The sequence below is a fragment of the Pyxicephalus adspersus genome, chromosome 2 (genome assembly GCF_032062135.1).
Source record: "Pyxicephalus adspersus chromosome 2, UCB_Pads_2.0, whole genome shotgun sequence".
Classification (NCBI taxonomy): Eukaryota; Metazoa; Chordata; class Amphibia; order Anura; family Pyxicephalidae; genus Pyxicephalus; species Pyxicephalus adspersus.
This window is the reverse complement of record NC_092859.1, coordinates 14,522,201-14,549,902: the sequence shown is the minus strand read 5'-3', so window position 1 is coordinate 14,549,902 and position 27,702 is coordinate 14,522,201. Positions and strand designations below refer to the sequence as shown.

Below are 27,702 nucleotides of genomic sequence, written 5' to 3'. Positions count from 1 at the left end.
CATTGGATGATGAAGCCGCCTCTAGCTGTAACATTTGTTCAGCCACCAAGCTACAGATCAGGGGAAGCGGAGTAATAGAATGGAATAAGAGTTGGGACAGAGTACTGGTGCCATTATCAGAGGAAGGGTCCAATTAGGGCCCAAATGGCAGATTTACCAGGGGTGGTTTTCATTGGTTGACATTTTGGAAATGATTTGTGAATGATAATAACATGTTAAAGCTTATATTGAATGTTGCGGTTGGTTTTACATGTGAAGGGGAGAGAGCACAGCGGGGTGCCGCTCTCTCGTTCTCCCCCTCTCCTCTCCATAGAGCAGAATGGTTCTGTATGTACATCGCCTGTTCATGCATCGAGCAGTCTTTTGTCGTAACAACAAAACTCTAACGTGTACACAGCCTTACAAGAATTCATAATCCAGCAGTCAGTTTATGTTTTGCTGTCCGGCCATTTGTTTGGTAGTGATGGTGAGCAGGATGCACACATGGCTTATCCTGGGTTAGAGAAGAGTGAATAGCAATCAGATAAGATTGTGAATCCACTCAATGTCTTTCAAGCTGAGATCTAATAAGCAGGGATAGTCAATGAGATGCAAACTTTCACTTTTGCGTGCAAATAACACTGACTTGAATTAGAGCCACTCAGACTCTGCATACAGAAGTGTTATTTCCATACAAAACTCACATTTTCTGCAAATCTTTAAGCATCTGTATGGATGACTAAAGAAATTGTCCCTGGAAATTATATTTTGTGATTATTTCAGGTGACTGATGAATGTATGAGCACTGTACACATTGTGTCATTCTGTTCTATAGAGAGGACAAGCAAGCAGCACCGTTCTTAGAAGTGGACAGCGGTTGTTCCTGATTGGTTGTTTTATCAATCTGCTGGGGTGGATTGATGAATGACTGCTGTACATATGTCAGATTTTCAATCCGAGGGCGATTGTTCATTTTGGATGATGATTATTTCATGTGTGTACATGGATTTAAATGCCAACAGTTATCATTAACATAACTGTTTCTTGTCTATGGTGAGTAAGCACTCTTTTAGCTCCATTAAAGCTAAGCTTGTTACCAATCTGAAACAAAATGTACAAAATTAAGCCTTTGGGTAGGACGGTAGCTTATTCATTTTAATGTAAGTACTTCAGCTGGCAATTCATGTGGTTGACTTTTTGAAAGTCAGTATTTGCATAGTTATGCTTGCCTCCTATGTGACTGCAATTGGGGGTCTATTTAAAAGCAGTGAATCTGACATTCATAGTTATGGTGAAAAAGAAATAGGTCCATCAAGTGCAAGCACTAGGGAAATAAACATATCCCAAATATAAAACCTATAAGACATAGTTTATCCAGAGGAAGGCAAAATAAAACACTAATTCAATTATATCCTACAGGGGAATAAATTCCTTCCTGATCCCATGAGGCAATCAGATGTTCCCTTGATCAACAGTCTCTGTTATCTTTACTTTAAAGCAGGGGTCGGCAAACTCCAGTCTTTAGGCCAGATATGGCCTAGCCGGTAGTTCGTTCCGGCCTAACACCCCCCTTGCCAATCCGGCCTAATGCCGGCCGGCAACCCGTGGCTCCAGAGCATTAGAGCATTAGAAACTACTGGAGCCGCCGGAGCTCCAGAGCCTCTGGAGCTCTGGTGCCGCCTCCTTGCTGTTGCTCCCCTATTTACCGTGGCCCATGTTGATACTTTTGCCGCCGCGGTAAATAGGGAAGGCTCCCTGAAGGGAAATCACTCTCCTCTGCAATGCATACGGAGGAGAAAGATTTCACTTCAGAGGGCGTTCCTAGTGGGGGGGGGGGGGACTCAGAGTCCGGCCTAGTGTGCTCCCGCCCACCCCTAAAAAAAGTTTTCCGACCCCTGCTTTAAAGCTTTAATCCCCAGTTATGTTCTGAGAATCTTCCAAATCCATTCTTTTATCTCCTAGATTGTAAGCTCTTCTGGGCAGGGTGCTCTCCTCCTCCTGTGTCACTGTCTGTATCTGTCATTTGCAACCCCTATTTAATGTACAGCGCTGTGTAATGTTGGCGCTATATAAGTACTGTTTATTATTAATAATAATAATAATAATAATAATAATAATAATAATAATTGGTAGTATTTGATTCTCCACCAGGAAATGTTTCGGTGAATGTCCTATTCACTGCTTTAGACCTTGGTGGTTGGTCATTCAGACATCATACATATTCACTTGATATGTTATAAAGGTTAAGAGTTAAGTTTTTGTTTTTTTAAATAATTAAATGCACATTTTTCAATACTGCAAGTCTTTGTAGGTGAAATCTATCTGTATGTACGGAAACTTTTATAACCCCTGAACAGTAGAGTACAGGAGGAGGAAGCCATGGTCGATGCTGGGCTTTGTTCATATGGACACCAATACAGGACACTTACCCTGAAATTCTGAAGCCAAAGGAATACTGAGTAGGATGCATCATCCACATTTTGCACAGGCGATGCAAAATTAGCAATGTGTTCAGATAAGTTGTTTAGAAGTTTTTTTTCCTGCTTCCTACTAAATAAACAGGAAGCTTCCCAGAATAAGATCAAAGAGCTGCTGCTGGGCAATAGAAATGCTACTAAAAAAGCCAACCACTACACTTATAATGTGTTGGTGACTTTTTGGCAATGGTCATTTTTTTTCTATTTCTGAGTCTAAACATAACCTTATAGTGCACGGGATTAGTGTGTTAACCACATAAGTGGCTGAAATAATAATATATTAAATACTTAAAAATGTAAAATGTGGTTTCCCCACAGCTTACACTTTGGTTTCCCCGGCACTGCACGGCAACCTTTTCACTCCTGAGTTTGCCTGCTGAACCTGATAAGAATCCTGGTAATTTTGTAATTAGAATCTCTAACAATGTTATCAGCTTTTCACTTCTCTTCTTTCTCCCCAGGACATTGAGATAAGCAGATTAGGGAGTGTTTGTAGTCCAAGTGATGAGAGAAGGCTGGATAACACTGCACCTCCATAGGTGGAACTGTAAGGATTATTTTAAACTTGTCTTGCCTGTTTTTTTTCTGTGTTTAGGAGTGGAATTACCCCACAATCTTTGTATTGGAGATGGCAATTGTATATTACCCTGAATGATATAATGGGGGACCAAATGGATTGCTTTGTAAGGGGATAGACCTGGGTTTAACTCCTCTGGTGGACAGGACAGAGGAGACCCTGGGACTTCCAGATAGACGATGCCAAGTGTCTCCTGATAGGAACCCTTGGTCTGACTAGAGGGCCTGGAAGAGCTGAAGCCATGGTGTTTCTTCCCCCTTGGGTGGCAGGAGCTGGTCTTATAATTAGTTCTTGTAGGCAATTTTTAAACCTTATCCAATGTGTTATGCTCTAAGCACATTTTTATTCTCATTGTGTCATTATGTGTGTTGTTTCTTACTGTTCAAGTAACAGAGGGTGCAGGTAACTTTGGGGCCTGCCCTGAAGTTTTGGGGGAATTTATTGGCCCTATGGTCAGTTGTTCGCCTTTAGCTGAAGACCTTCTGAGAACTTCCAACCTAGTACTCGTTGGACTGGTTCGGGGGGGTCCGAGAGCATTGGAATCCACCAGCTTTTGACCACTTAGGTCAAGTGGACCTAGACCCTTGTCTGACGCATTATGCTCCTGGGGATCAGGGCAGTGAGGCTCTTGCTCTCTAGAGTTGGACCAGAAGCACACTAGAGCTCACCTTTTGTTCATCAGGATTTTTGTTTCAGTAGCATGCACTGCCAAAATCTGTTCCTATCAGTTCTGGGTGAAGAAACCCAGGTGCATTTGAGTGTGGAGGGGTGCCTGTGGTCAGTACTGCTTGGATTAAAAGGCTGGAGTATGGGAGGTTGCAGAGGATGATCTCTCATCTCCATCGGCTGATGGGGACAGGTACTGCCTGGTCTGGCTGAGGGGCCAGTAGATAGAAGTTTGCAGTGATAGTACTCCTGGTTTGGGTAGTCCAGGAGTGCTTTGTATACATGTGGACTGGGTTGCACACAACATCTGCCTCTTGGACCGGGCCTTTTGGCCAGACCAGATGATTTTTTATTTCCAGCCAAACGATAAGCTGCTGTCTTACACTTTGCACTTATTTAGGCACTTTTTCATGTTATGTTTGTCCACTTCAATATGCATTAAGCAGAAGAAGAGTAAAGTGCTTGTCCTTCCAGACCTGAGCCTGAAAGTCTAGTAATAGTCATTTGTCTGTCCTAATTCTTACGATCTTCCTTCTGGAAAACACGTTCCAGTTACCAAGGAGAATTTGACTCCAAAATATTCTGGCCACTTGGATTCGGCTGAGTGGGCCAAGTATTGGAAGATGGAACCCTACTTGAAGCATTACTCCCCTGGAGTTTAGGTAACGAGGCCATGGTCTCTTTAGGAACCTAGTGCATGTTTTGTGTGGTTCACTGGTTGCACCAGGTGTTTGTTTTAGATTCACAGATGTGCTTCACGCACAACGGACCTTTATTTTCATTGTTCAGGGGGGGACTACAGCACTGGGGATGGGGTTATTATTATTAGGGGTTGCAAATGACAGACGAATACAGACAGTGACACAGGAGAAGAGGACCCTGCCCCGAAGAGCCTAGGGTTGATAAAGAACTGTACCTGATATGATGGGGGACCAGGTGGATCGCTCCGTAAGGGATTACACCTGAGTTTATCTCCTCCAGTGAAGAGGGCATGGGTCATCAAAGGAGTCCAGCGACTCTGGACAAAGAACCATGCCATAATTTCAAGGACAACACTTGCAAACGTGTTGACCTGTGATGAAGTTTGCAACTAATGCAACCCCTACATACCAAAATTGCCACCCTTTACCCCTCTTCATTCTATGAAAGGTACCCAGACCAGTGATCTGCATTTGTCTATAGGTTTCTGGCCCAGGTGTAACTGTGGCGGCCATCTGTGGAATTTATGAGCATGTAAAGTACATATTCCTATATGTGAACGTTTTCTCCGGAGCTCTCAGGAAAAAGAAAAATGTTAAAACCGAAGCGGTAAAATTGAAACTTATTCTGCTTAGTATTTTTTTCATCTTTAGGTTTACCAACAACTATGCAATGTAGTGAGTGTTAGAATGGAAATGGTGGCAAGGAACCCAGCACGGGTCTGGCAGTTTGTAATGTAGTGATATGTAGCCCTGTGACATTTCAGCAAACATTGGAAAGGTGCTTGGCCACTGCCTTCTACCTTCAGAGAGAACCTGGGGGTTGTTTACAGAGATAATGTCATTGCTTTTACATGGATTATATTATCACGTAAAATTAGTATGTATTAAGTATAATGGGCACCATTGGCAGCTCCGGTGAACCCAACTTTTGTTACCTTGATGAGTTTAAGAATCGTAACAGTTTGACAGATTACAAGTAATCCCTGTGCCCCTTTAATTTGGATCTTACATTCCCTTTATGTGCTAGCCCCCCATTACTGAATACAAAAAGTGGGTAGGGTGATCCAAAATAAATGGGAATTCTGTCCCCTTTAACATCGCTAGTGCTTACTTAGAAAAGAAATAAAATTGGCACACCTCAGGCTACAGCAAATTTTCTTGCTTCTTTTATATTATTGGGGGACATTTGAGAATCTTTGAGATGCTGGAGAAGACTTTACAGAGCGGTCCGACTCTCCCATCATCAATACAAGATCTTGGTAAAACAACATACAACTCTGGTTAGAAATAAATGTTGTGACATTGCATAAGCTAATTAAAACAATACCAAGGCAAATGCGTGCCATAATCAAAGCTAAATGTGGCCCCCCGAAATACTAGAAGGCCGGTTGCAATGATAGACAAATACCAGGTGCTCAATAAAAAAACAGAACAGTGTGCAACTGAAAGTTCACTTACTTTTTTTTTGTATTTCATAACCCGAAGGCAGATCTAAAACCAGAAGGTGTGACTGATTAGCAGGCTATGCTGTTATGTAAAGGTGTGACTTTTTACATCTTGACATAACGGAACTCACATGCTGCCTCTGATATAACTTCACATTTGTATGACTCAATCAGCAGCACAAAGTGTGCACAAGAAGCTGATCAGCCAAGGGTATTCTCAGAGCTTTGCACTGCTTAGGATTTTTGGTAGCGGTGTCTCGGGGCTGTGGGATTTTGGTGAGAGATTGGCAGATTTTAGCACTGCTTAGGAGCAGAACTGGGTGAGTATAATATGAAAGTGTTATGTTTAGTGATATTTATTATAATATTGGGGCAAGAATAGATTGTTTTTGCTGCTGAAGTTAACCATCCTACTGGAATACTGAATCTCTGAAAAAACAAAAATGTGATTTACAAAGCAAGTTTCCAGTTCTTGGATGGGCTAGTTTTCAAATTTTAGAACATTTTCCAAGTACAGAAGTACCTGTTGATCTTTTCAGATTTACAGGATCATTGTGACTCCATCAGAGCAGCTACCAATCCCATCTTTTTCTATGTAATGGAGATGTACAAGGGGGTGACATGTATGAAGTCCAGGAAGGTAATGGTATAGTTTGCAGGATTGCCTGGTAAAAAAATAAAAATAATGCATTTGCCCATCTAAGAAATAGAAAGCTGCAATATATGTCATTTTTTTAGATACAATTAAGGACCACATGGGTTTCATTTTGCATGTAGATCTCTATTACATTTTCCACCAGTTAGAACCAATCTAATCTTTTCAGTTCATGTTCAGTTAGGTAAATCTCAAGCTTCGTACAGGTGTCCAATGGACTTCAGAAAATTCCCAACAATGGACCAACAGTTTGATCACAAAAAAAAGCTATAGTAAGGTCAGTTATGATCACAGTGTCTAAGGCAGCCTTTCTCAACCAATTTTTAATTTTTTTTTATTTTTTAAAAGCAACCAACAATAAAATACAATACAGAAAAATAAATGCTAACATAGGACACTAAACCAGCAAATCGCATATTACAGAGCATATGAGAAGCACTAACATATTGAGTACCGGCCGACACATATCATCACAAACAGTATCAAACAGTTTGGTACAAAAGGAAGTGACCCTCAACCAATTTAACATAGGGGAACTTGTGCAAAACTTTTCAGGGAAGCCTAGCTATAATTACTATATCCATATTCAGTAGGAAGAATGCCTTTGAAGAATGACGTTGCAGGCCAAAAACATTGAGAAACATTGATCTAAGGACTGATTGAATTGGTTAAGTTAGTTGAGTGCAATGTGCAGCAGCCCCAAGTGTGCAACCTTAAGGCTGGATACACACGTGCAATAATTGTCGTTAGAAAAAGAACGACTAACAGATCAACGAATATGCACGATTATTTTCAACGATTGTATTGCGCACAATTCTGTACATGCTGTAACGATACGATCGTTCATATATAATCCAACATGATACGATCGTTCATATATAACGTACACGCTGGATACAATCATTTGAACGATGCATGAAGTGACATGTACAGGAGAAAGTGTACCACAGAACAATCCACGATCACTGAACGACTGTACACACAATAGATAGCGAACGATCATCACCCCTGCCTGGACGGTCGTTCGTTTCCAGTGACATTACTCATTAATGGGCGTCGTTGGTCAGTTTTTGTGCGCTTTTTTTGTTAACAATTATCAGACAAACGGTCGTTAGTCATTTGTTTCCAATGATATTTATTGCACGTGTGTACGTACCCTTAGTTCTATACCACCTATCAGCTCAACAATGTTGTCCGAATCTTTCTGTATGTCAAATATTGTTAAGGCGTCATTTTGTTAAACTTTTTTTACTGAATCTAAAATTTTAGGTTATAGTTTGTTGCCAATGCTTTTGTTCTGCTCAGTAATTATTTCGTAAAGTTTAGTCTTTGGCATCCTATTACATATATAAGAAGTCTGTCCATACTGTATGTAGGTAGATATAGCAAAAGCCCTGGACCACCAAGCTACATATGGCTTGTTGTAAGTATATTTATATATATATATTTGTATATATTGTATCAGCATACAATAAAAAATACATTGGGGGTCCCCTGTAAACTTTTAAGTTAACCGGCATGCCTGAACCTATCCATTTCAACTACTAATTGAGAAAATTTTTGGTTGCATACATGTGGAAGTCATACTACGGCATGAAGTCTCCTCTAATAAGAGTTCCCATTTACCGGGCAAATACAGCAATGGACACATAGGACCAGATTTAGCTCCCAAAGGCTGGAGAGGATACACTTTCATCGGTGAAGCTGGGTGATCCAGCAAACCTGGAATGGATTTCCTAAAAGTAATTTGCTATTTATTAGAAAATGTTTCCAATCCTGGATTCTAGGTTTGCTGGATCACCCAGCATCACTGGTGAAAGCGTATCTGCTCCACCCTTGGAGAGCTTTAATAAATCAGGCCCATAGAGCTCATTTGGACCCAACCAGGGGGAAATGACCAGTTGGTGCAGACACACACTGGATGCCTCCAGCTGCCTTTTAAAGGTGATATCATGGCTTTTGGTGGGCTTCTGTATCTCCAGGACATCACCTTTAATGGCAGCTGTCTTCTAGTGTGTCTGCACCAAATGGTCATCATAAATGGAGCAGTCTGTATTCTGTAATATGGGTGGTCTGCTCCTTGGACCATGTTCACCACAGGAAATGTTTCATATACTACTCGGGCATTTAGACAACTGAACAATGGTCCTAGCTGTCATTGACAGGATGTCCTGTGAGTAATCTAACTTACAGGAAACTGGTTTTAGTTGGCCTGGCAGTGCCAGACAGGGAATTGCATGCAAATTTAGGATGTGAATATAGTGTAGGCACTCCGTTATATTTTTAAAGGAATTCTGCATTGTCCTATTCATTAAAGCTATTTTGCCTCTTGAAACAAGTGTAAGGTAAGTCTTTACAACTCCTTTTATATAACAGATGCCTTTTTCACCTTGTTTTTTGTGCTGGCCCAATGTGACTATTGTGGGAAATTGGATGATGAACATCCATTAAATGTTGGGGGCCATTGTCACGCAAGAAACCCATAGATACATAGTACTGATATCATTCTTTAAAGTTTGCATCTGTGCCAGCCATGATCTCTGTTGGCCTTTGAAGTTTAAACAATCTGCATAAAATGATCATTGGTAGAGAAGATCTAATTATATATTTCCACAGTCAGTGGATTGATGAGTCTCATTATTGATCACTGTCTTATCAATGGTCAGAAAATTTCCCACCTTCTCTTGTTTTGATGACAGCCCTACTTTTCAGATTTCCCTTAACTTTCTATTCTGAAAGCAAGAATGTCCAGGCCTGGAAGTATAAATGATTCTCTCAAATGAGACCAAAGAGAAGAAAACCTCATAAATGTTCTAACCATTACCCAGTCTGTCCAAGACTAGAAGAAGATTTATGACTTGGCTTCTTCTGCAAAGTCAAAAAATAAAGTTTTTTTGAGTGTTGCCTTTATTGGAGATGATCTTTCAGAAAAAAGTGCCATTATATACATTGCATTGGTGGATCTGCAATGTATTAGGTCGGTGTTTCTTAACCAGGGTTCCATGGAACCAAAAGATTCTTTCAGAGGTTTCTAGGGGCTCCTTAAACAATTTGTGCATCTTAGATCAGTTTATTGGAAACCAATGATCTATTTGGCTATCTGCAAGAGTGACATTTTTACCAATGGTCAGCAATGTAAGAGGCATTCTATTGACCACCACACTAATATCCCGTGATCTGTGTGTATAGCAAATATAGCAGGGGTTCCTTGAAGACCCAAAATAATTTCAAGAGTTCCCCAAGGTAAAAAGCTCAGTAAAGGCTGAATTAGAGCATGTAATGGTCATGTAATAATAATAAACATGTAATAGTCAATTATTTATTGTTTTTATTTTGGTTTCCTGACGGTAAATTAATAATCAGATTATTGACCAGATTGATTGGTTGAGCACAAAGTTGGCTCTTGTATATCAGGATTTAGGTAGAGATTTTAGATTTTAGGCTCCCGGGGCACTGACTAACGTGAATGATTCTACGTATTCTGTAGAGATATGAGCAATATAATAGAATAAATTGTATTCCAGTAACAGGTATTTCTCTTTATTTCAGGTCTCACCACTAACGAACCAGATTTTCATTCGGTGGAGCATTAATCCATGGCGAATATCAGCTGTAACTTTTCCTTTGATTATGTTCAAAAGACCTACCTGGCCCCGGTATATACGGTGGAGTTTGTTATAGCCATCTTAGGAAATGGTTTTGCCATCTGGTTGCTGGGGCCAAAAGCATCCAAAAACCGTCATGCTGGAATTATCTTCTCTCTCAACCTGGCTGTGAGTGACTTGGCCTACGCCTTGTCCCTGCCTCTCCTTGTGGCCTACTATTCAATGGATAAAAACTGGATCTTTGGTACTGCCCTTTGTAAAGTAGAACGATTTCTATTTCACTGTAATCTTTACGGAAGCATCTTTTTCATAACTTGCATTAGCGTCAATCGCTGCATTGGAGTTGTGTACCCATTTTATGCTAGGGGTAGGGTGGAGAGTAAACATGCCAAGCTGGCAAGTGTGGTCGTGTGGCTTATAGTTGCCGCCATTTCTTGTCCGGTGTTTAAATTCTCAACAATCAAGGTAGATAAACTCAAGAAAGAGTGCTTAGGAACAGCAATAGATAGCGAACTGAAGCCATACTTTCCATATAGCCTGTTTCTTGCTGGATTTGGCTGTGGCCTTCCATTTCTCATCACTTTCATATCTTATATGGGGATTGCACGAGCTGTATGGAAAAGTCACGGACTGGAATCAAAGGAAAAGCGGAAAGTGGTGACCATGGTCGTGGTGGTGGTGGCACTGTACTGCATCTCCTTCTTGCCCTACCACATCTTTAGAAACCTCAACCTTGCAAGCAGAATGTGGCCAAAGAATTGCAAGAACTCCGGCTTTTTACATTCTGCTTTTCAAATCACCCGAGGGCTGGTGGCACTGAACCCTTGTATCCACCCGTTACTGTACACTTCCGTTATGGACAACGTAAGGGCAAAACTTGGCTGCTGCAAAAAACAGGAAGAAGAGAAACCACCTGAGAGTATTCGACTTTGATCTGCACGGCGATTGCACTAAACCAGTATTAAGAGTATAAAAATAAAAGGGAGCCTGGCAAGTCTAAAGGAAGGAGTCTTGTAAGGAAATGAACCCAGACAATAAAGATTACATCATAGGCATCTGTGTCTAAGGAGACATAAAAGAATTTTATGGAAAAAGTGACTGTGGTGCAACCAACCAAAACTTTCTACATCACATAAAGTGGAAGTTCATTTCCCCGCTTTCTTAAGCTCTTGCTGAAGTGAAATTGAGATTTTCCTATGCAACCAACGAGCTCACTTTATAGCTCCCCTTTGGGGCGTCTTTTTTGTTGACCTGTATGATGTAAAAGTTCAATGTGTAAACTCTTGGAGGATCTGGTTGGGGTTTACCTGTGATGGTGCCTGGGGCTGCATCATGGGAGGTATAGGAGAGAGTCTCCATACTGAAAATAATGAATATTTTCCATCATTGTAGCAGGCAAACCACTGGAGACTATGAAGAACTCACTGGTGGGTTACAATGAAGCGCGCCAATGACTTACTCTGCTTGGATAAGATGCGGGTTTATATTAGGCTTATCTTACTATGTTCAGGATGAGCGGACAGACAATACCTTGTAATGTTTTGTGATTTTAAAGAAAGTGAAAAAATAAAAAAATCTAAGTATACCTGGTCTAACCCTTTTCTAAAAATGGCAATGTCTGCCATTTTTTAAGTTACACTATATGGCCTACATTTTGGGTCTGATTTATTAAAGCTCCCCAAGACTGGAGATGATAGACAATTATGGGAGAAAATGGGAGATGTAGCCAACCTGGAATGAATCTGGTTTAGGATTGAAAACATTTGCAACTAGTAGCAAATGACTTTTTAGGAAAACAATTCCAAGTTTGCTGAATCAACCAGGTCCTCCCACGAAGTCATCTTCTCTAGTCTTGGAGAGCTTTAATATATCAGACCCCATTGTTTTTTAACACCTGAACATTACACCTATATGAGCTTGTGGGATGTCCCATTCCATTTCAAACCTATCATTCCTTCCCCCTTTGCATCTACAACAGACCTCCCTTTACTGGAAAACATCCCACAAGAGTTTGAAGTGTTTTTTTTGAATTTGTACTAATTTAGCCAAAAGAAAGTAAAGTGATTCCCTACTAGAGGTGTTATTATTCCTCCCTGCCACAGGTGGTGCTAGGTCTTTTCTTAGAAGGGTGGGTTTTCCAAGGTACGGTGAGTAACACTGGAGGGGCCGTCGTTTTGGTTCTGTTTAGGAATGTGAGAAGGGGGTAAGATTTGTGATTCTGGTGTTAAAAGAAGGGCACCGCTATGTAGAAGTTTTGGTAATCCAGCTTGGTTTGTGTGCCGTGTTCCAAAGTCCTTTTGGAGAAGATGTAATTGGTTCCTAAACTTTTTTTAGGAATTTGAATTTTAATAAATAATTCCTTTTATTTATTCATTGGCTTGAACATTCCTCTCCTATTGGGAACTATCAAATAACCCAATGGTGAAGGCATGGAATGTGTCATAGTGGTCTGGGGATTCTGCCCAGGCCATGAAGAGTCTGTGTGGACTATAACACCCTCCGTGCATAATCCAACTTCTTCCTGAAGAAAGTGGAAGCTGGACAACTAATAAGCACATTTCAAGAATTTCCTTGAACATGTGGGCCACTTAATGGCTGACTCCGGGGTAATGACAAAACTATCTTGAAGTGGTGCTTCCCGTGCCAGCAGAGAGTCAAATGCTAATTTTTTATCTATGGCACCAGTACAAAAACAGTGTAAGGTTATCCTAGTGCAGTGATGGGTGAGGAAGGAAGGGACTCTGCTTTATAAGGATAACCTTGTCACTTCCCTAAAGTTAAGCTTTCAGTTCCTCAACAACAAGCTCCTCAGACCAAATCTTTTTACACGGGCAAATTCATGCCTGATCAGAAAAGGAATTTCCACAAACTCATGCCACAAGATATAAACAAGTGTCTAAAATAACTTTATACAATGGAGCATCAACAATACCGAGCACTGAAAACTAATGACTTAGTATGTCCCATTTTCTATCATCTTTGTATTATGCCCCAACTGTCCAGTGCCCCATTATTTTGACCTTACTTTTTAGTAACCATCTGAAAATAGATGGTTACTAAAAAGTGCTGGGTGGTGCGCCCAGCTAAAAGGGGCTAGAGAGAACACTGGATACCACTGTGTCTGTACGTAACCTAATGCTTACCCCGTCTAAACGTGCAGTTGGAGGTTTTTATCACCCTTGATTAGCAAATCTGCCTAGGTTTGCTTTACAATAGGTTCAGATAATCTTGTTTTCTACAGTGGGAAGAGAATGCTTTTACTGAATTTGACTTATATACATTTTTTTTTTCAAATGAAATGCAACTACAAACAAAAAACATCCTTAGAAGTTGCACTTGAGCACACCAGAAACTAAAATCCCATTTATTTTGTTAATCATGCAGCAAAAAAATCCCAATTGCTACAGGCAGGAGAAAATCTAAAACACTACCCTCAAACTGAATTTAAAGAACAAAACAGAAGCAAGGAGCTGAAACAGATTCTAGCGCTAATAATGTATTCAGGAGAAACTGATCTGTGCCTCTCCCCCTTAACCCTTTGTATTATAGGGGCTGGATTATCTAAAGTTCCTTTATTTGGCTCTTAGCCTGCTGGTCATGGTTTTAAGGATATACAGTAAGTTGGTGGACATTTTCTTCAGAAGAGCTACTGCAAACCAAAACCTCACCTTAAGGTATTACAGCATGTTAATAAACAACAACAAAAAAAAAGACTGCACCATACTCATGAATTTTACATGTATATAGGGAATGAAGGTTTACCAAGCACTATTTACATGAACAGACTCGGTCTAGGCAGACTTGATTGTTTAAAGTCAGCAATCTAAAAAAAAGCACTGGCTTTTCACTAAAAACCACCCACCTTCAGGGGAACTTCTGACATCTCCAAGCTAAGCACTTTGTACTTTTTCAAGGTAATTCTGCACCTTATCCCCATACCATGTCCCCATATGAAAGAATCTGACTGTAATCTGCATGCCTGGGGTCTCATTTCTCTCCTGTACTCCTTGTTTCCTGGACCTAACGCCCCCCCACCCCCACCTATGTCTCCATTTGGGGAAGACTTAAAAACATCATTCTCCATGGATATAATACAACAAATATGGTCACCTCCAGAAGTCTTGCTGGCCCAATGTGAGCACCTAAGGAACAAGCTGCAAATTCTATTAAGGTGGTATCTGGTTCCCACCAAGCCCTCCACATTCTTTCCTAATTGTTACCCTCTGTTTCTACAGGTGGCCCCATCCTGGCTCATCTTATATAAATGGTGGCAATGCCCAATTGTGTCCACTTCTTGGTCTAAAGTTTGCGGCCTCATAGCTGCATTATTCCCCTGATCACTTGTATAAGCTTCCCCAAAAGACCCGCACTGTTGTGTAGGAAAAACGAACTTGTCAACTTTGCGACACCATGCCTAAGTTCACTTCCATCTGGTCGCCTTGGGTGGAAAAGTTCCTGCCACCTTCGTTTACTTAGCGCTTGTTAACAATTTAAACTTTAGGAATCATCTTTCAATACCCCTTGCCACCCATTTTGTGAGCCATCCTTGCCTATCACATCCTGACTACCTTTGCACTTGGTGGCCACCCATAGCATTTCCCTAAAAGGGTGCAGCACCTCCCCTTTCATTCTTGATAACCGAATGGGAGTGCAGAGCCTCCCAGCCTTTTTTCCACTAAGGGGAAAGAGATGCCAATATCACTCATGCTCAGTGAGATTGGTTCTCTTTTTTTCACCTTTACAGCAGCTACGTCACCTGATCTCGCAGATGCGCAGTGCAAGATCGGGTGACGTAGCAAGAAGACAATGGAAGAGAAGATTGAAGATGGCGGTGCCAGACGCTTCCTCCGCACTTGGACGAAGATGAATTCTAGGATGACGCGGGACCGGATCAAGGGAGGGTCCAGCGCCAAGGGACTGGCTTGGGGAGCAATTAAAAAGCAGGCAGTTTTCACCTTCCTTTTGTTTGCAGCATGCAGTCTGCCAGGAAACTAGGGGGGGGGGGGGGGGGGTACCAGCAGGAAGTGTGGGCAGACCCAGGTTCTCTGAGCCCCTGGCTGCCCTACCCAAACCACTGAGATTAGATCAGCGCTGAGGATTGCATAACTGACTTAACCACCTGATCTGGTTTACTGAAAGAGTAAAAAGCAGAAGTAAAACGTGTGGACAGAAATAAAAGCTCTGATTTGATGTTCAAATATTTTATTAGCATTAAGGAGACATAAGAAATAGTTTCCATTTTGCAATCATGTGGTGTAGATTTTTTTCTGCTCAGTTGGTTGAGGGCCTGCAGGGAAAAGAAAGAAAAAAAAGTGTATTTAAGAAAAGCTTTTATGGTTAGGAGTCATTTTCAATTTTTACAAGTTTTGTTATTTATGTGTTTTAAAGTTTTGGTGAAGAATTACAGCAGCAACTGACATTTCTGGGAACTTTCTGTACATTACCAATGTACACCTCAAGGGGGGCCCATATGGAAATAAAATTTTTGACAGACTGAAATGAACAGAATTGTGATTTAAATATATATATATATATATATATATATATATATATATATATATATATATATATATATATATTTTACATGGAGTTACCCTGAAGTATAAATGCTGATGTATATTACTTACACTCAGAACTACATAGAAAGGTTTGAAAAGGTCTTTAGCGTGACTTTTCACCTGTTGTTAACCAATGTGGCAATGTCACAAGGTACATCAGTAGAGTGCGTTTCATTTCATTTTAAGTCACAAAATGAGTTTTCAATCAGCGGAAGAGGAACAGACACATAGAACTGGTAAGGTGTGTGGTTTCTTGAACGTACAAGGTTTCTTTCTGATCATTCTCCTGATAATATGCTTGTCCCTCTTTAGTGTCTTTTATGCTTCCCATGGCCCAATAAAATTACGTGCTTTACTGTGCTGGTGAACCTTGTGCCACTTAGTTCTTTTATTTTCAGCTGACAAATGCCTATTCTCAGTTTAGTCTAGACACAGAAAGGGATTTTCAGGAGTCAGCAGATCCGCCTAATATCCTATTGCAGTTTCGATTTAACCCTTGATTGCAAGTTGTGAAAAGAGAACTTACTTGGCCCATTCCACATTCAAAATAAGGTGATCATAACCAAAGCCAGAAACACCAGCAATGGCCCGGGCGGCATCTTCTCTGCGATGGAAGCTGATAAAGGCAAATCCCTGGGGAGAGAAGAAACAATAGTAATGAATCAGAAGAAAGCCAGATCTCTACGTCCTCGGAAACTATGTCCTCTTACAGTAACTCACAATGAAAGCGTGAAGATAATTTGGTTGCTATGGGCAAAGAGAGCAGCAAAGACATGATATCGAGATTGGATGGGCAGTAGGTGGGCTGGCCATAAATCTCAGTTAATATCACATCATGGGTAATGGATAAATATAGAATATTCTCCATAGGGTTGGTTACCTTGGATTGCCCGGTGGTCTTGTCTTTAGCCAGGTAGATTCGAGAGATGGATCCAAATGGTCTGAAGAGCTCTTGCAGGTCAGTTTCTCGTGTATCTTCAGATAAGTTAGTGACACGAATTGTAGCATTGTCATCAGCTGTGGGAAAGAAGAGTTTGTTAGAGAATGGGAGTGAAATGGTACTTTTTTTACCCAACCTGAGCTAACTCTGGGGATGAGCATTTACACCCTATAATAATAAGGGCTAAGGCAGATGGTTAGAGAGTGGTTGGGCCGTGACCCAGCCACCCTATGTGAACAAGTGTACAAACTGTAAACAGGAGGGGGGCAACAAACTAAATTCCAAAGATTATATTAGAGTATGATACTATTAGGAACTGAAAATAGCAGGTGACTGGGTGTTATGTTGACCACTGGCTTTTACACATTGACAGTCACTAACAAAAAAAAGTGCAACCTTTTTAATGAGTAAAAGATGTTCTCCAGAGCTTCCAGCACATTTTTCTATTTGTGGTTGGTGCAAATACTAGGCAATATCATATGCTGGGATAACAAAAACTTGCATGGGTGAGAGGTATACTATTCCAACCCAAGCCAAGTGCTCCAGACCTGGAACATGACCAAGTAAATTTAAAAACATGGTAACCAAGGGGAGAGCTAAGATCACAGCACTGAAGAGGAAGTATGCCATAATGTGTAAATATACCGTGCATACTTTCCCATTATAACAGATAGCTCCCTTGGGGGCTCAAACAGAGCAATCAGAATGATGGTTTCATTCTGGTTTCTGATCAGTACCTTAAAGAGTAAGAAGATCAGAAAAGACCAAAAAAAGATGATTTAAAATATTAAAGCAGCTTGGTCAGTATGACAGCCAGGTATATACTAGCATTTTTCAGCAATTGCACTAGGGACCTAAAACACAAACATGCCAGGTGTCTGCTGTTCACACTGACTGCAGGTCAGAGAATCAACTTAAATTAACCGAGTTACCCTAAATGACACAAGTACATTATTAAATTTAGGTTTCTGAATCTCACTTGTTACCAGTCTTTAGCAGTGCCTGTACGTTAAAGCTGAGGTTGAAAGAATGAGAAGCAGCACAAGGAGTTAGTTGTGGTCCATTGCTCATGCGCTAACAAAGAACATGCCAATAGGAGATCTGAGCAGAGTGAAAGACAGGTGTACTTCTCAGTCTTCTGCTGCTCCTTCCATTGTCCAGACAGGAGCTGGTGGAGGGACAAGAATCCTACAGCCCATTTTACACCAAGGTTGTCCATTTAATGCATACACATGAAGCCATGTGTTACCCGGGACCTTACCTCTACGGTTAGGTTGCATGGACTCTCCTCTTCGGCTTCCTCCATCTCTCAAACTTGGCGGAACATATTTTCCTGTCTTGCTAACAGGAGCCTGAGCTGGTTCCGGTTCTGTGAAAAAAGTAAATTCCAGAATCAGCTTAAAGATGCTTCTATTAAATCTGCTTCATTATTTCCAGCCATTTATTAACTGACAGTACTCACCGGCCCCTGGAGCTTTCTCTTTGTCTGCTGAGGACAGACCAAGCTGCTCAGCCAGCTCTTTCTGCATGGGACCCAGAGTGTCTTTGTATGGACACCTTGTGGTCCAATGGTCCCCTTTACAAATTCTACAAGACACAATCTTCTGACCCTTCAGCTTGTTCATGGGGTCTTCCTCCTCCTGGTTATTCAGATCCTGGAAGATTAACAGATTGATGAGTATACATTCACACAGCCAGACTAATTGGATTCTATGCATGCGTCTACTATACAACCTAACCAGGTCATTTCAGTAAATGTGTGCCATGCATATACCCAACCTTCTAGATCATAAAGCTGGGTCTACACTGAGTTTTTTAAAAGCCACATGTAAACGTTCCTATTGGGTTTATATGCACTTTTTTTTAACATTTTGAAGCTTGCCTTTAAAATGCTGGAAAACGCCTATGCTGTGTTTAAAAACGCAAGAAGATGTCCCATTAAAGTCAATGGAAGGGTTTACCTGCGTTTTTGGGTGTTTTCCAGCTTTAACTCAGTGTTTACATTTTTTAAAAGTTGCAAGCAACGTTTAGGATAGGGCTAATAAATGTGCCTCAAGGAAACGCCCTGGAATGCATGGGGATTTCAAACATGGGTTTTAAAAGCTTCAGGTTAAACGCTGGGAAAAACGTCCGTGTAGACTAAGCCTAAAAGTAAACATGTGCCCTGCATGACCCAACCTTCTACACCAATACAGGAAACCTATTCTGAGAAAAGTAGGCCACCGTTCCTAAATCTTGCTTTCACTGATTGAATGCTGTATTTTGGACCAGTAACACGCATCTTGTCACTAGCTGTACTGTATCTGTGCGGAAGGTGTTGTCACCCTAACCCGAATTTGCACTACAAACTTCAAAATGGGTATCTCACCTCCTTGTTTGTAATAAAGGTCATCAGTACATCATCACTGACTGTTGTAGTGGCCACATTTGGTCCAGGAGGGTCAAATTCAGAATTTCCAAATTTTTTCCAGTTCTGAAAAAAAAAAAAAAAAAAGCAGAAATACAATTACATCATTTACTGTACAGGACAAAAAAACTTTAAGAGAACTTTTACTTTAATATTTAGGTGTGTCAGTCATCTCTGTGTCCCCATCTACAGCCTGGGAGTTAGGGATCTCTCTGCCCTTGAAACTGAAGGAAGTTACAAGCAGTCACGTGCCCACTGAATCAGAATACCAAACATAAAAACACAAATCCTTCTATTTCACACTATATCAGTATTAGAAGCAGCCATATTGTATCGATAAATCATATCCTGTTCAGAGGTAGAGCTGCAAATGTATCCTCTTTGTACATCAAAGAAGCATTCACCACACAGGCACACTTCCTCCTGGCTTAGGTAAACTTTAAACCAGTCTGTTTACCCCATTAAGGAGTTTACAGTTTAACCTTTGGTTTAAGGAGAAAATTGTATTAGAATGTGTAGTATTTGATATTGGGTTTACAAATACTTTAAACTGACCCTGAACTTTGCCCATAAGGGGCAGAAATGTGCTGCACATACTCTTCCCCACCGCTGAGTGACCGTACTGGGCAATCTCCGAGTAAAGCTTGCTTTTTTTGAACATATACAGGCGTATCGCATGTAACAGATCGTTAATTATATTGCTTTTTCTAGCTGGCCCTGTAGATTTATTCGGCATGAGCTATCCAAGTACTACTGGAACAGTTCAAATACAAACTCAAGTACAAATTTTAGTTTTTATGTCTCAGCTTTTATAAAGCAGATCTTGCTCCTGAGATATTTCCAGCCACACCAGATGACTACGGTGATCGTCTTACCTTTCTTCTGGCCACTACTTTGGAAGCTTTGAGGGTTTCAATCTTGAAAGTGCGCACAATCTGCAAAAAAACAAGTACAGATTTAGTGAAATCTAATCAGAGTTGCATCTTCCATTGCAGAAGATACAAGTTTAGATTTCCTGCAGACTGTCACACAGTGGCCCTGTTTAACTTGTATTTGGTGCACAATGTTTGGGACATGGGTCTTGCAGTTTGGGTGCAGGATGAAAGATGTACGGAGTCATTTAGAAACTCAAATGTGCTGATTTATGAAGTGAAACATTTCTCTAACACTTTATGCTTGTTTTATGTCCTATTCTTCACTAAGCCTAAAACAAACCCTCACTGACCCCTGCTGGCAATGTTCACAATTGCATCCTCAAAATTCACAGCAAAGGCACTGAATTTGTTCAGTCTCCTTTTCATTCTCCTAGCAATGATTCAGCAGCTCAGCTTAACCTTCCAGAATTAACATAGATTCCCCCTGCTGCTTCCTTGCAGTACTTCTAGTTTGTGTACACATTATAAATAATAAGGATGGTAGTTGCCCACATCTCTGGGAGTTGAGCTACTCCGCGAACAACTGGAAAAGGTGGAAACTCTAAGATCCGATTTGCAACCTGAACCGTACAAACTGGGTTCTGTTCTCTCTCATCACAAGTATTCCATACAGTAGACACCCTGCTGAAAATTATGAAACTTTTGTCCACCTTACTAATGGCATTCATTTTAATTTGGCCTCAGAAAACAAAAAAGGAACACATTTGCTCAGCCACCAATTTACTCATCGATAGACTTTTTTTTATTTTACCATGCTGTGAATGCACAGCCTCTAAAAGTATAGGGAAGAAGATGATGGTAAAGCGGGGCATACAAATTGATGGTAAAGGGGTACAGGGACAGGTCCTGTGGCTGAGGCTGGGGGCGCCAGATGTAGTGTTAGAGCAGAATAGAGTCATACGATTACAGGGGGTTGGTGGAGGAGAGAGTGAAAAGCCAATGCTAGCTTTGAGCTATGGAATCAGAGGCTGAGAGGTTAAGGAAGGGTGCCGATATCCCCAATACAGGGACCAATAAATGAGTACAAAAGAAGAAAGCATGCTTTGTTCTTCTAATAAGGAAAAGGGGCCAATAAATTAAGTTAAAATGTATTATTAATAATAATGATAATAATATAAAAAAGGCGGTGTAGGAAAGGAGTGAACAATATTCCCGTCCCTGGTCTGCACAGCACACAGTTATTTCTCATCGCTTGGTTCCCCAAAATACCGATACCTCCCCCTGACATCCCACACGAGCCAAGCACTCACCTTAATTTTCTTATCATTTTCATCCAGCTTGTACTCTGTGATAGTCTTTATGTTTCCATTGATAACCTCCCGTGGGGTGTCCAGGACATCTAAAGAACATAAAAAAGTGGAATGTTAATAATGGAATTGCCAGCATCACAGTATTCTATGTCTATATAACTTCTGCTCATACTCACAGCCATGATCCTTAACGATAGCTGGACAAGCTGGACTTAAGGGTTCCACATCTTCTCCTTCTTCCTCCACCTGATCAGCCCAGCTGGGCTTGGAACTGTGATATGAAAAAGAATCATTTAGAAGAAACCACTTACAAGAGATAAACCAGATTCAAGCAGATATCTCCCTTCCTATAACGGAGTTATGTAGCCAACTCCAGCATATTGCAAAAGCATAAATTCAAATAAAGAAGACTAAAACAGGGTTTATATTTGGCAATTAAAAATAAACTGTATGCACAGTAAAAGGGAATTCCGCAATCTAAAATATACAGTGTTGGTGGCAGTCCCTATATTATGAATTAACTCATTAATAACCACCTTAAAACAGCTGGGTGATGTGCCCAGCTAAAAGGGGCTGGGGAGAACACTAACATAAATCATATAAAATTAGTAATAGGTCCAGAGCCTGTTAATACATCATGGGCTATAGGAGCTTCTCCTATACATAGCTTTCCTATGGTAAAAGAAAAAGGAGTAACGTCTCCTACCCGACACATTTCACCACAAGGCTTCCTCAGGGGTATGTTCAGACTGTTAGTAGTGTCAATGGAACAAAGGGTAGCTTAGTTTTGTAATTAGGAAGGATGTTTGCCATAGGGCACCCTGAACATTCTGAAAAGTGGGTGTAAGCAGATCCAGTCCTTGTTACTCCCAGTGGAGAAAAGTCCTTTGATTGAGACTGCTTAGTGTCAGAGTGGAAGAGATTCCAGCCAGATCCCTGGCTTAATTTACAGATTTAGCTTATATAGGAACAGTGGGTTAGTGACGCTTCAAGCAGCTTTGGTGAAGCTATTAAAAAAATGTCAGTCCAGAATGGGAAAGTTAAACACGGATCTTAATGGGAGTGATGACTATCACACGCTTCTTGCAGGCTTCTATAGGCTTTAACCAAGCTTTAGGTATGGCTGAAGCCTACCAGATAAAGTTACAATCAGCAGTCCCAGAACTGTCATTCAGCGGCACTTTATAGAATTCCTCCCTCTGCAGATAGACAAAAGGAGCTAGGCCATCACGGACAGTAATTCAATTCGGCCAGAAGAGGAGAGAGCTATGATATTCAAGAAAGTAGGGTGCTGTACTGGGAAGCTGAAGTGGTCAAATTTTCTAGCAAGTTTGGAGACACATTACAAACAAGTTAAAAAGAAAAATAATAAATCTTCCGAAGCTTAGAATATTTTTGAAAGAGTTTACCAAACTCACTCCAAGCTTGCTCTGCGTATTGCTCAAATGGGGAACAAATATGGCTCCTCCTTCATGCTCTTCTGTCAGCATTTGTAATTCCCGCTATCATAATCACCATAATCTTCTGTTACAGCTTCTTATCTCTCCCAGCCATTCACAACTGCTTCTCTCTCGCCTGGAACACTCATTGCCAAGGGACAAGAACTATAACAGCAAACCAGAGCCAGGGAGGTCCAACTCCTTTCCTGCCTGACTGCGATGGCCAAGGAGAGATCAGAAGGTAAATGTCACTAATAACGCAGAGAGAGGAGGTTGCACCATCTCTTATTATATTTTGGGGAACTTTGTTGGTGCTGACATTTGGAGCACGGATAATTATGAAAAACCAAAGAGCCAGGGATCTCATGATTGGTGAACCAACAGCTAAAAAAGTATTTGTGGGGGCAAAAAGCCTCATATTTCATTTTTTGTAGGAGTCATCTAAAATGCCTGGATTGTTGGCATCCCAGGTCTTATTTTGCAGGACAACTCACAACAACCGGGATAAATAGTTCTCTTCTACCAGCAGGGACAGGGTGAGGTTTGTGATGAGGGGCGCTATAGTCGTTTGACTTAGGTGTAGTTGAGTCATTTGGCTTTGGGTGGAAACCCTTCCATGAAGATCCCTTCTTCTGGGCCGTAGATGGGTGCACCAGGGTACCAATGGCTAATGCCAACTCTGGGATAAGAAGGCCCTGCACATTTTATGGTTTCTAAGTGAATCAGGTTTGAAGAATTTCCCATCTGCTGCATTTCTGGCCCTCAAACTTGGACATGGTATCTAGAATGGTTGCCTTTGGTCAAGTTTTTTTTATTTTGGCAACTTTTTTTTATTAATATAGATGTCCTTTGCCCATTTTTGCCCAGACAAACTTTCTATTTAAGTCAATGTTCATGGGTTAACCTACACAGAGTACATATACTGCATGTGTGAAGATTACAGCAGCAGTCACTGGTAATTAACATACTGTAAATCATTACCCCAGCTTTACCAATCACCCCATCATCCCCAGTACTACTACACCCATCACAGCTACTTCTATCATCCTCCATACTACCCCAATAAACCCCACACATTACCACCCACATAATCTCTCTCCAGGCCCTTTAAGCTGGGCGCACCACCCGGCACTTTTCAGTAAGCACCTGGCTGTTTTTGGGTGGGTCACAATACAGGGGCCAACCACCCACCTACAATTTCTTGCCAACCAACTTGGGTTAAACACTGTACAAAATACTATGGTTGTCATCATATCCTCCACTACCAGTCCACCATTTTCATTATACCTACTTCTACCATCACCAGTACTACTGCACCCATCATAGCTACATCCTCAAAACTACACTACCTGTCAATACTATCCACTCATTACCACCAATGCAATCGGCTGGCAATTCTAATTACTACTGTTCCCATCATCCTCATCGTCACAAAGCTCTATCACTCCTGTATTGGGGACATCGGCACACTTCCTTATTACCTCCAACAACAATCACCACTCCATCTGCCCCAACCATTACCGGACTTTTCATTCTGAAGTTTTAACAAAATAGCCGGCCAGTCAAATTGTCCTTCCTAGATCAACCATCCAGGTAACTACCTAACCGTAAGGAGTTGGGCTTTTAATAGGTTAGCTTCTGCTTCAGAGTGAGCACTAGGGAAGGGAGAGGAGGGGGTGGGGTTAAACAACTAGAGGGGCAATTTAGGTCAAACACCAGACAAAGAGTTTTAAGATTTAATAAACTTTAGACGCCAGGACAGAAAAGGTTTAGAATGGACATGGAGAGAAGGAATTGGGTACAGACAGGAAGAGGGAAAGGTCAGAAGGATGGGAATTTAGTACAGGAGGTGGGACATCTCAACAGCACCTTCGGAACCCATCCCTACTGTCCCCATAATCACCACTACTACTGTACTATTACCCCCATCATCCTTATCACTTCTGTACCCATCACCACTACTACCCTCATCAGTTCTGTACCCATAACTTTTACCTACCACTCTCACCATCCTCATCATTTAAACTAACAACCATGACAACCCCAACGCTACCATCTGTATCACTACTAATTACCCATAATGAACTAATCACCACCCTCCCCCCTTCATCAGTGTTACCTACCACTAGTGCACAAATCACTACCACCATCTATTCCATTACCAAGCATCAAATCAAAGCACCATAAAAAAAAAACCCTACACTCCTCATCACTCCAATATCTACCACTGTTACCTACAGCTAATGTACTTATTACCACCAGCCCTCCATTTCCATACCTATTACTACCTCACATCCTCACCACTTTGGTATCATCACCTATAACTAGTAACCCCCCCCCCCCCATCCTTATCACCTATAACTAGAACTCCCCACCTATTATTAATAATAATATACAGGATTTATATAGCTCCAACATATTACACAGTGCTGTACATTAAATAGGGGTTGCAAATGACAGACAGATACAGACCGTGATACAGGACGAGAGGACCCTGCCCCAAAGAGCTTACAATCTAGTAGGTGGGGGAATTTACACACAATAGGAGGGGAGATATGTAGTGGTGAAAGTATTGAGTGTTACAAAAGACAGAAGACTGGTCAGCAAGTTTGAAAAAATGGGTTTTGAGAGCTCTTTTAAATGAACAGAAAGTAGAGCAAGCCAAATAGGATGAGGAGACCATTCCAGAGAGTGGGGGCAGCTCTAGAAAAGTCTTGGAGCCATGAGTGTGATGCGGTTATGAGTGAGGAAGTCATTAGTAGGTCATTGGAGGAGCAGAGAGAGCGGCAGAGGGAATATTTTTCTATCAGGTCAGAAATGTAAGTGGGACAATAACTGTGTAGGGATTTGAAGGCAAAGCACAGGAGCTTGAATTTGATTCTAAGGTGAAATGGAAGCCAATGGAGAGAACTACAAAGAGATACAGCAGAAGAGGAGCGGAGGGAAGGATGGATGAGTCTGGCTGCAGCATTCATGATAGATTGTAGAGGAGAGAGTCGGGTTAGTGGAATACCAGCGAGGAGGATGTTACAGTAGTCCAGACGAGAGATGATAAGAGCGTGTACAAGGAGTTTGGTGGTCTCTGAGGACAGGTAGGGGCGGATTTTGGAGATGTTGTGTAGGTGAAAGTGACCTATAACTGGTCCCCCCCCATATCATACTGAGGTTATGGATCCCATAACCTCAGTACATATTACTACCCCCATCATTCTCATAGTTCCTGTACATATCACTACCACCCCAGCATTCCCTCATAGCACCATTCCGCCACGTCTCATCCCAGAGCTGGGAGCCGCCACCACATCCAGCTGTCTCCCTTATGACACCAAGCTCACCCTCTGTATCTCCTTCGCCGCCCTCCCAGTTCTTATACCTTTACCATCACCTGCCCTAGTGCTACCCAGCTTTGCACAGCCCCCTTCCCGGTGTACTCACTCGTAGTCCCCGGTAGGCATGTTTCTGGCTCTCGTGATGGCGCCGCCGGAAGCTAAAGAGAAAATGCAGGCAAGACACACAGCACACGAGAAGCAGCCGGACGTAACGAAACACTTCCGGCGACGTTCTATCCACAAATCTTGGTGATGTGGGAAGACTTAGTCGCGTGCAGTTATGGGATGTCTGGGCTTGTCTTAGAGGGATTCCCTGCATTGTGTTACCATAGCAACTTGTAGGGAGACCTCAGCTGCTGGGGAATGTAAATCTCAAAATGTCACAAAGCCAACTTTTCTAAGTCATTTCCAGGGACATTAAGTTAAGTTGCAGTTTATGAAGTCACAGTCAGCTGTATTATTGTTCTCATAAAGCAGAATAACATACTAACAAGAGGGAAGAAAACGGCTTGCAGCAAATGCAACTTAACATGGGGAGATGTTCAAACTCCATGCAGATAGCAGGATTCAGGCCTGGGACCCTGGACCTTCAAGGTCATAGTTCTACAAAATATGGCCAGATTTTTTTTTATTACTAACTAGATCAGTGCCTAACTCTTCATCAAATGGTGTGAGTCATGTGCTCTGGCCCAGTATCATGCTGGAAGTCATTTCTAGTTAGACTTTCAGACATTAAGCTTGGCATTCCCAAAGCACACTATGGTACGACCCAGAAGATTTGATAACTGGAACTACCCAAATTCTAAACCATTCCCACCACCACCCTTCACAGTTGGTATAAAGCTTTTCTTCTGAAGAGCTGTCAGCCCAAACATAAATAAAAGAACTAAAGCAAAGCAGTCGTTCCCTGACAGGCACAGCAGAAGAAAATTGGTGCAAACTCTTTGGCTAACATTGTTAAATATTCACCTGCAGATCTGACATTCTGGGCTTTCTTAAAGCAGATCTATACTCATAGTAAATCATTAGCAGCCAGGTTCTTTATTGTAAAGGGGCATAGAACCATGCTTAATCTTTTAATATACAATATGTGAGCACAGCACAGGAATCTGGCAGAACCATCTGCTGGCAATGAAAGACTTCCTGTGCACATGTATACAAGTTACATCAAACCAGCCTGAACAATCAAGGCTAATGAACCTGAATGAGAAGGTGAAGACGCCGACATGCAAAATGGCGACTAAACGTACCCAACTTATTTTTAGAACAGACATTCCCTGTCCCTTCTGAAATAAAGAACCGCTACGCCTGCAATCAAGCAGTTTGCTAAGGAAAGGACACCCAATTTGATGTGCAAAATATCCCCATGGCAGTAAAAAGGTTATAAAGTTTACCTGCATACTCAAGGAGCGTCTTATTATTGGCTCCTAATCTGGAACACTCAGTCCAACTCTAACACTACATTGTGAAATGTAAAATTTGACCTTGTGCAACTTGTTCTTTCAATATAGAGGACATGACCTGCAGTTGTTGCTTAACCCATTTACTCCCAAAATACTTTTACATCATGTACATTATCACCTCAAAAAAAACTGTATATTGCAGAGACTCATAAATTTCATTAGGGCATGCAATAAAGCATTTGTGGGTACTTCCATTATTTTCTGAAGTTGAGCAACAGGCAGGGCCATGGAACGTTTTATAGTTGATCCAACCCTAAAATAGTTTACTGGTCTGTT

General features: G+C 41.4%; 2 protein-coding genes across 8 annotated transcripts in view; one reads left to right on the top strand and one right to left on the bottom strand.

The window, feature by feature from the left end:
* Nucleotides 1-11,690, top strand: part of P2RY11 (purinergic receptor P2Y11) — a 30,152-nt gene extending 18,462 nt beyond the window's left edge. For 5 of the 7 annotated variants that reach the window (XM_072399632.1, XM_072399633.1, XM_072399636.1 and 2 more), the window contains exon 2: nucleotides 10,050-11,690. In XM_072399632.1, coding sequence (XP_072255733.1) covers nucleotides 10,097-11,038 — 942 coding nt within the window. In that variant the 5' untranslated portion in view covers nucleotides 10,050-10,096 and the 3' untranslated portion in view covers nucleotides 11,039-11,690. Of the gene's footprint in view, nucleotides 1-2,917; nucleotides 3,004-6,037; nucleotides 6,166-10,049 lie in introns of those variants that run through there. The other 2 variants (XM_072399634.1, XM_072399635.1) reach the window with 2 other exon arrangements.
* Nucleotides 11,691-15,290: 3,600 nt separating this feature from the next.
* On the bottom strand, nucleotides 15,291-26,205 carry EIF3G (eukaryotic translation initiation factor 3 subunit G). The gene is made up of 10 exons (XM_072399628.1): nucleotides 26,070-26,205; nucleotides 21,372-21,466; nucleotides 21,196-21,284; nucleotides 19,886-19,945; nucleotides 18,972-19,076; nucleotides 18,066-18,258; nucleotides 17,865-17,972; nucleotides 16,544-16,680; nucleotides 16,190-16,296; nucleotides 15,291-15,392 (listed from the first exon to the last, which is right to left on the bottom strand). Exons 1-10 carry the CDS (start codon nucleotides 26,087-26,089, stop codon nucleotides 15,377-15,379), a joined length of 930 nt encoding a protein of 309 aa, XP_072255729.1. The 5' UTR covers nucleotides 26,090-26,205; the 3' UTR covers nucleotides 15,291-15,376.
* Between the last annotated feature and the right edge of the window lie 1,497 nt (nucleotides 26,206-27,702).

What these genes read in the sequence shown, in the direction of transcription:
- EIF3G (XM_072399628.1), bottom strand. Translation starts at nt 26,089, where the DNA reads ATGCCTACCGGGGACTACGA. An exon ending in ATGCCTACCGGGGACTACGA is followed by an intron (nt 21,467 to 26,069) that starts GTGAGTACACCG and finishes TTCATATCACAG; the next exon opens with TTCCAAGCCCAGCTGGGCTG. An exon ending in CATGCAACCTAACCGTAGAG is followed by an intron (nt 16,681 to 17,864) that starts GTAAGGTCCCGG and finishes TCTTTCCCACAG; the next exon opens with CTGATGACAATGCTACAATT.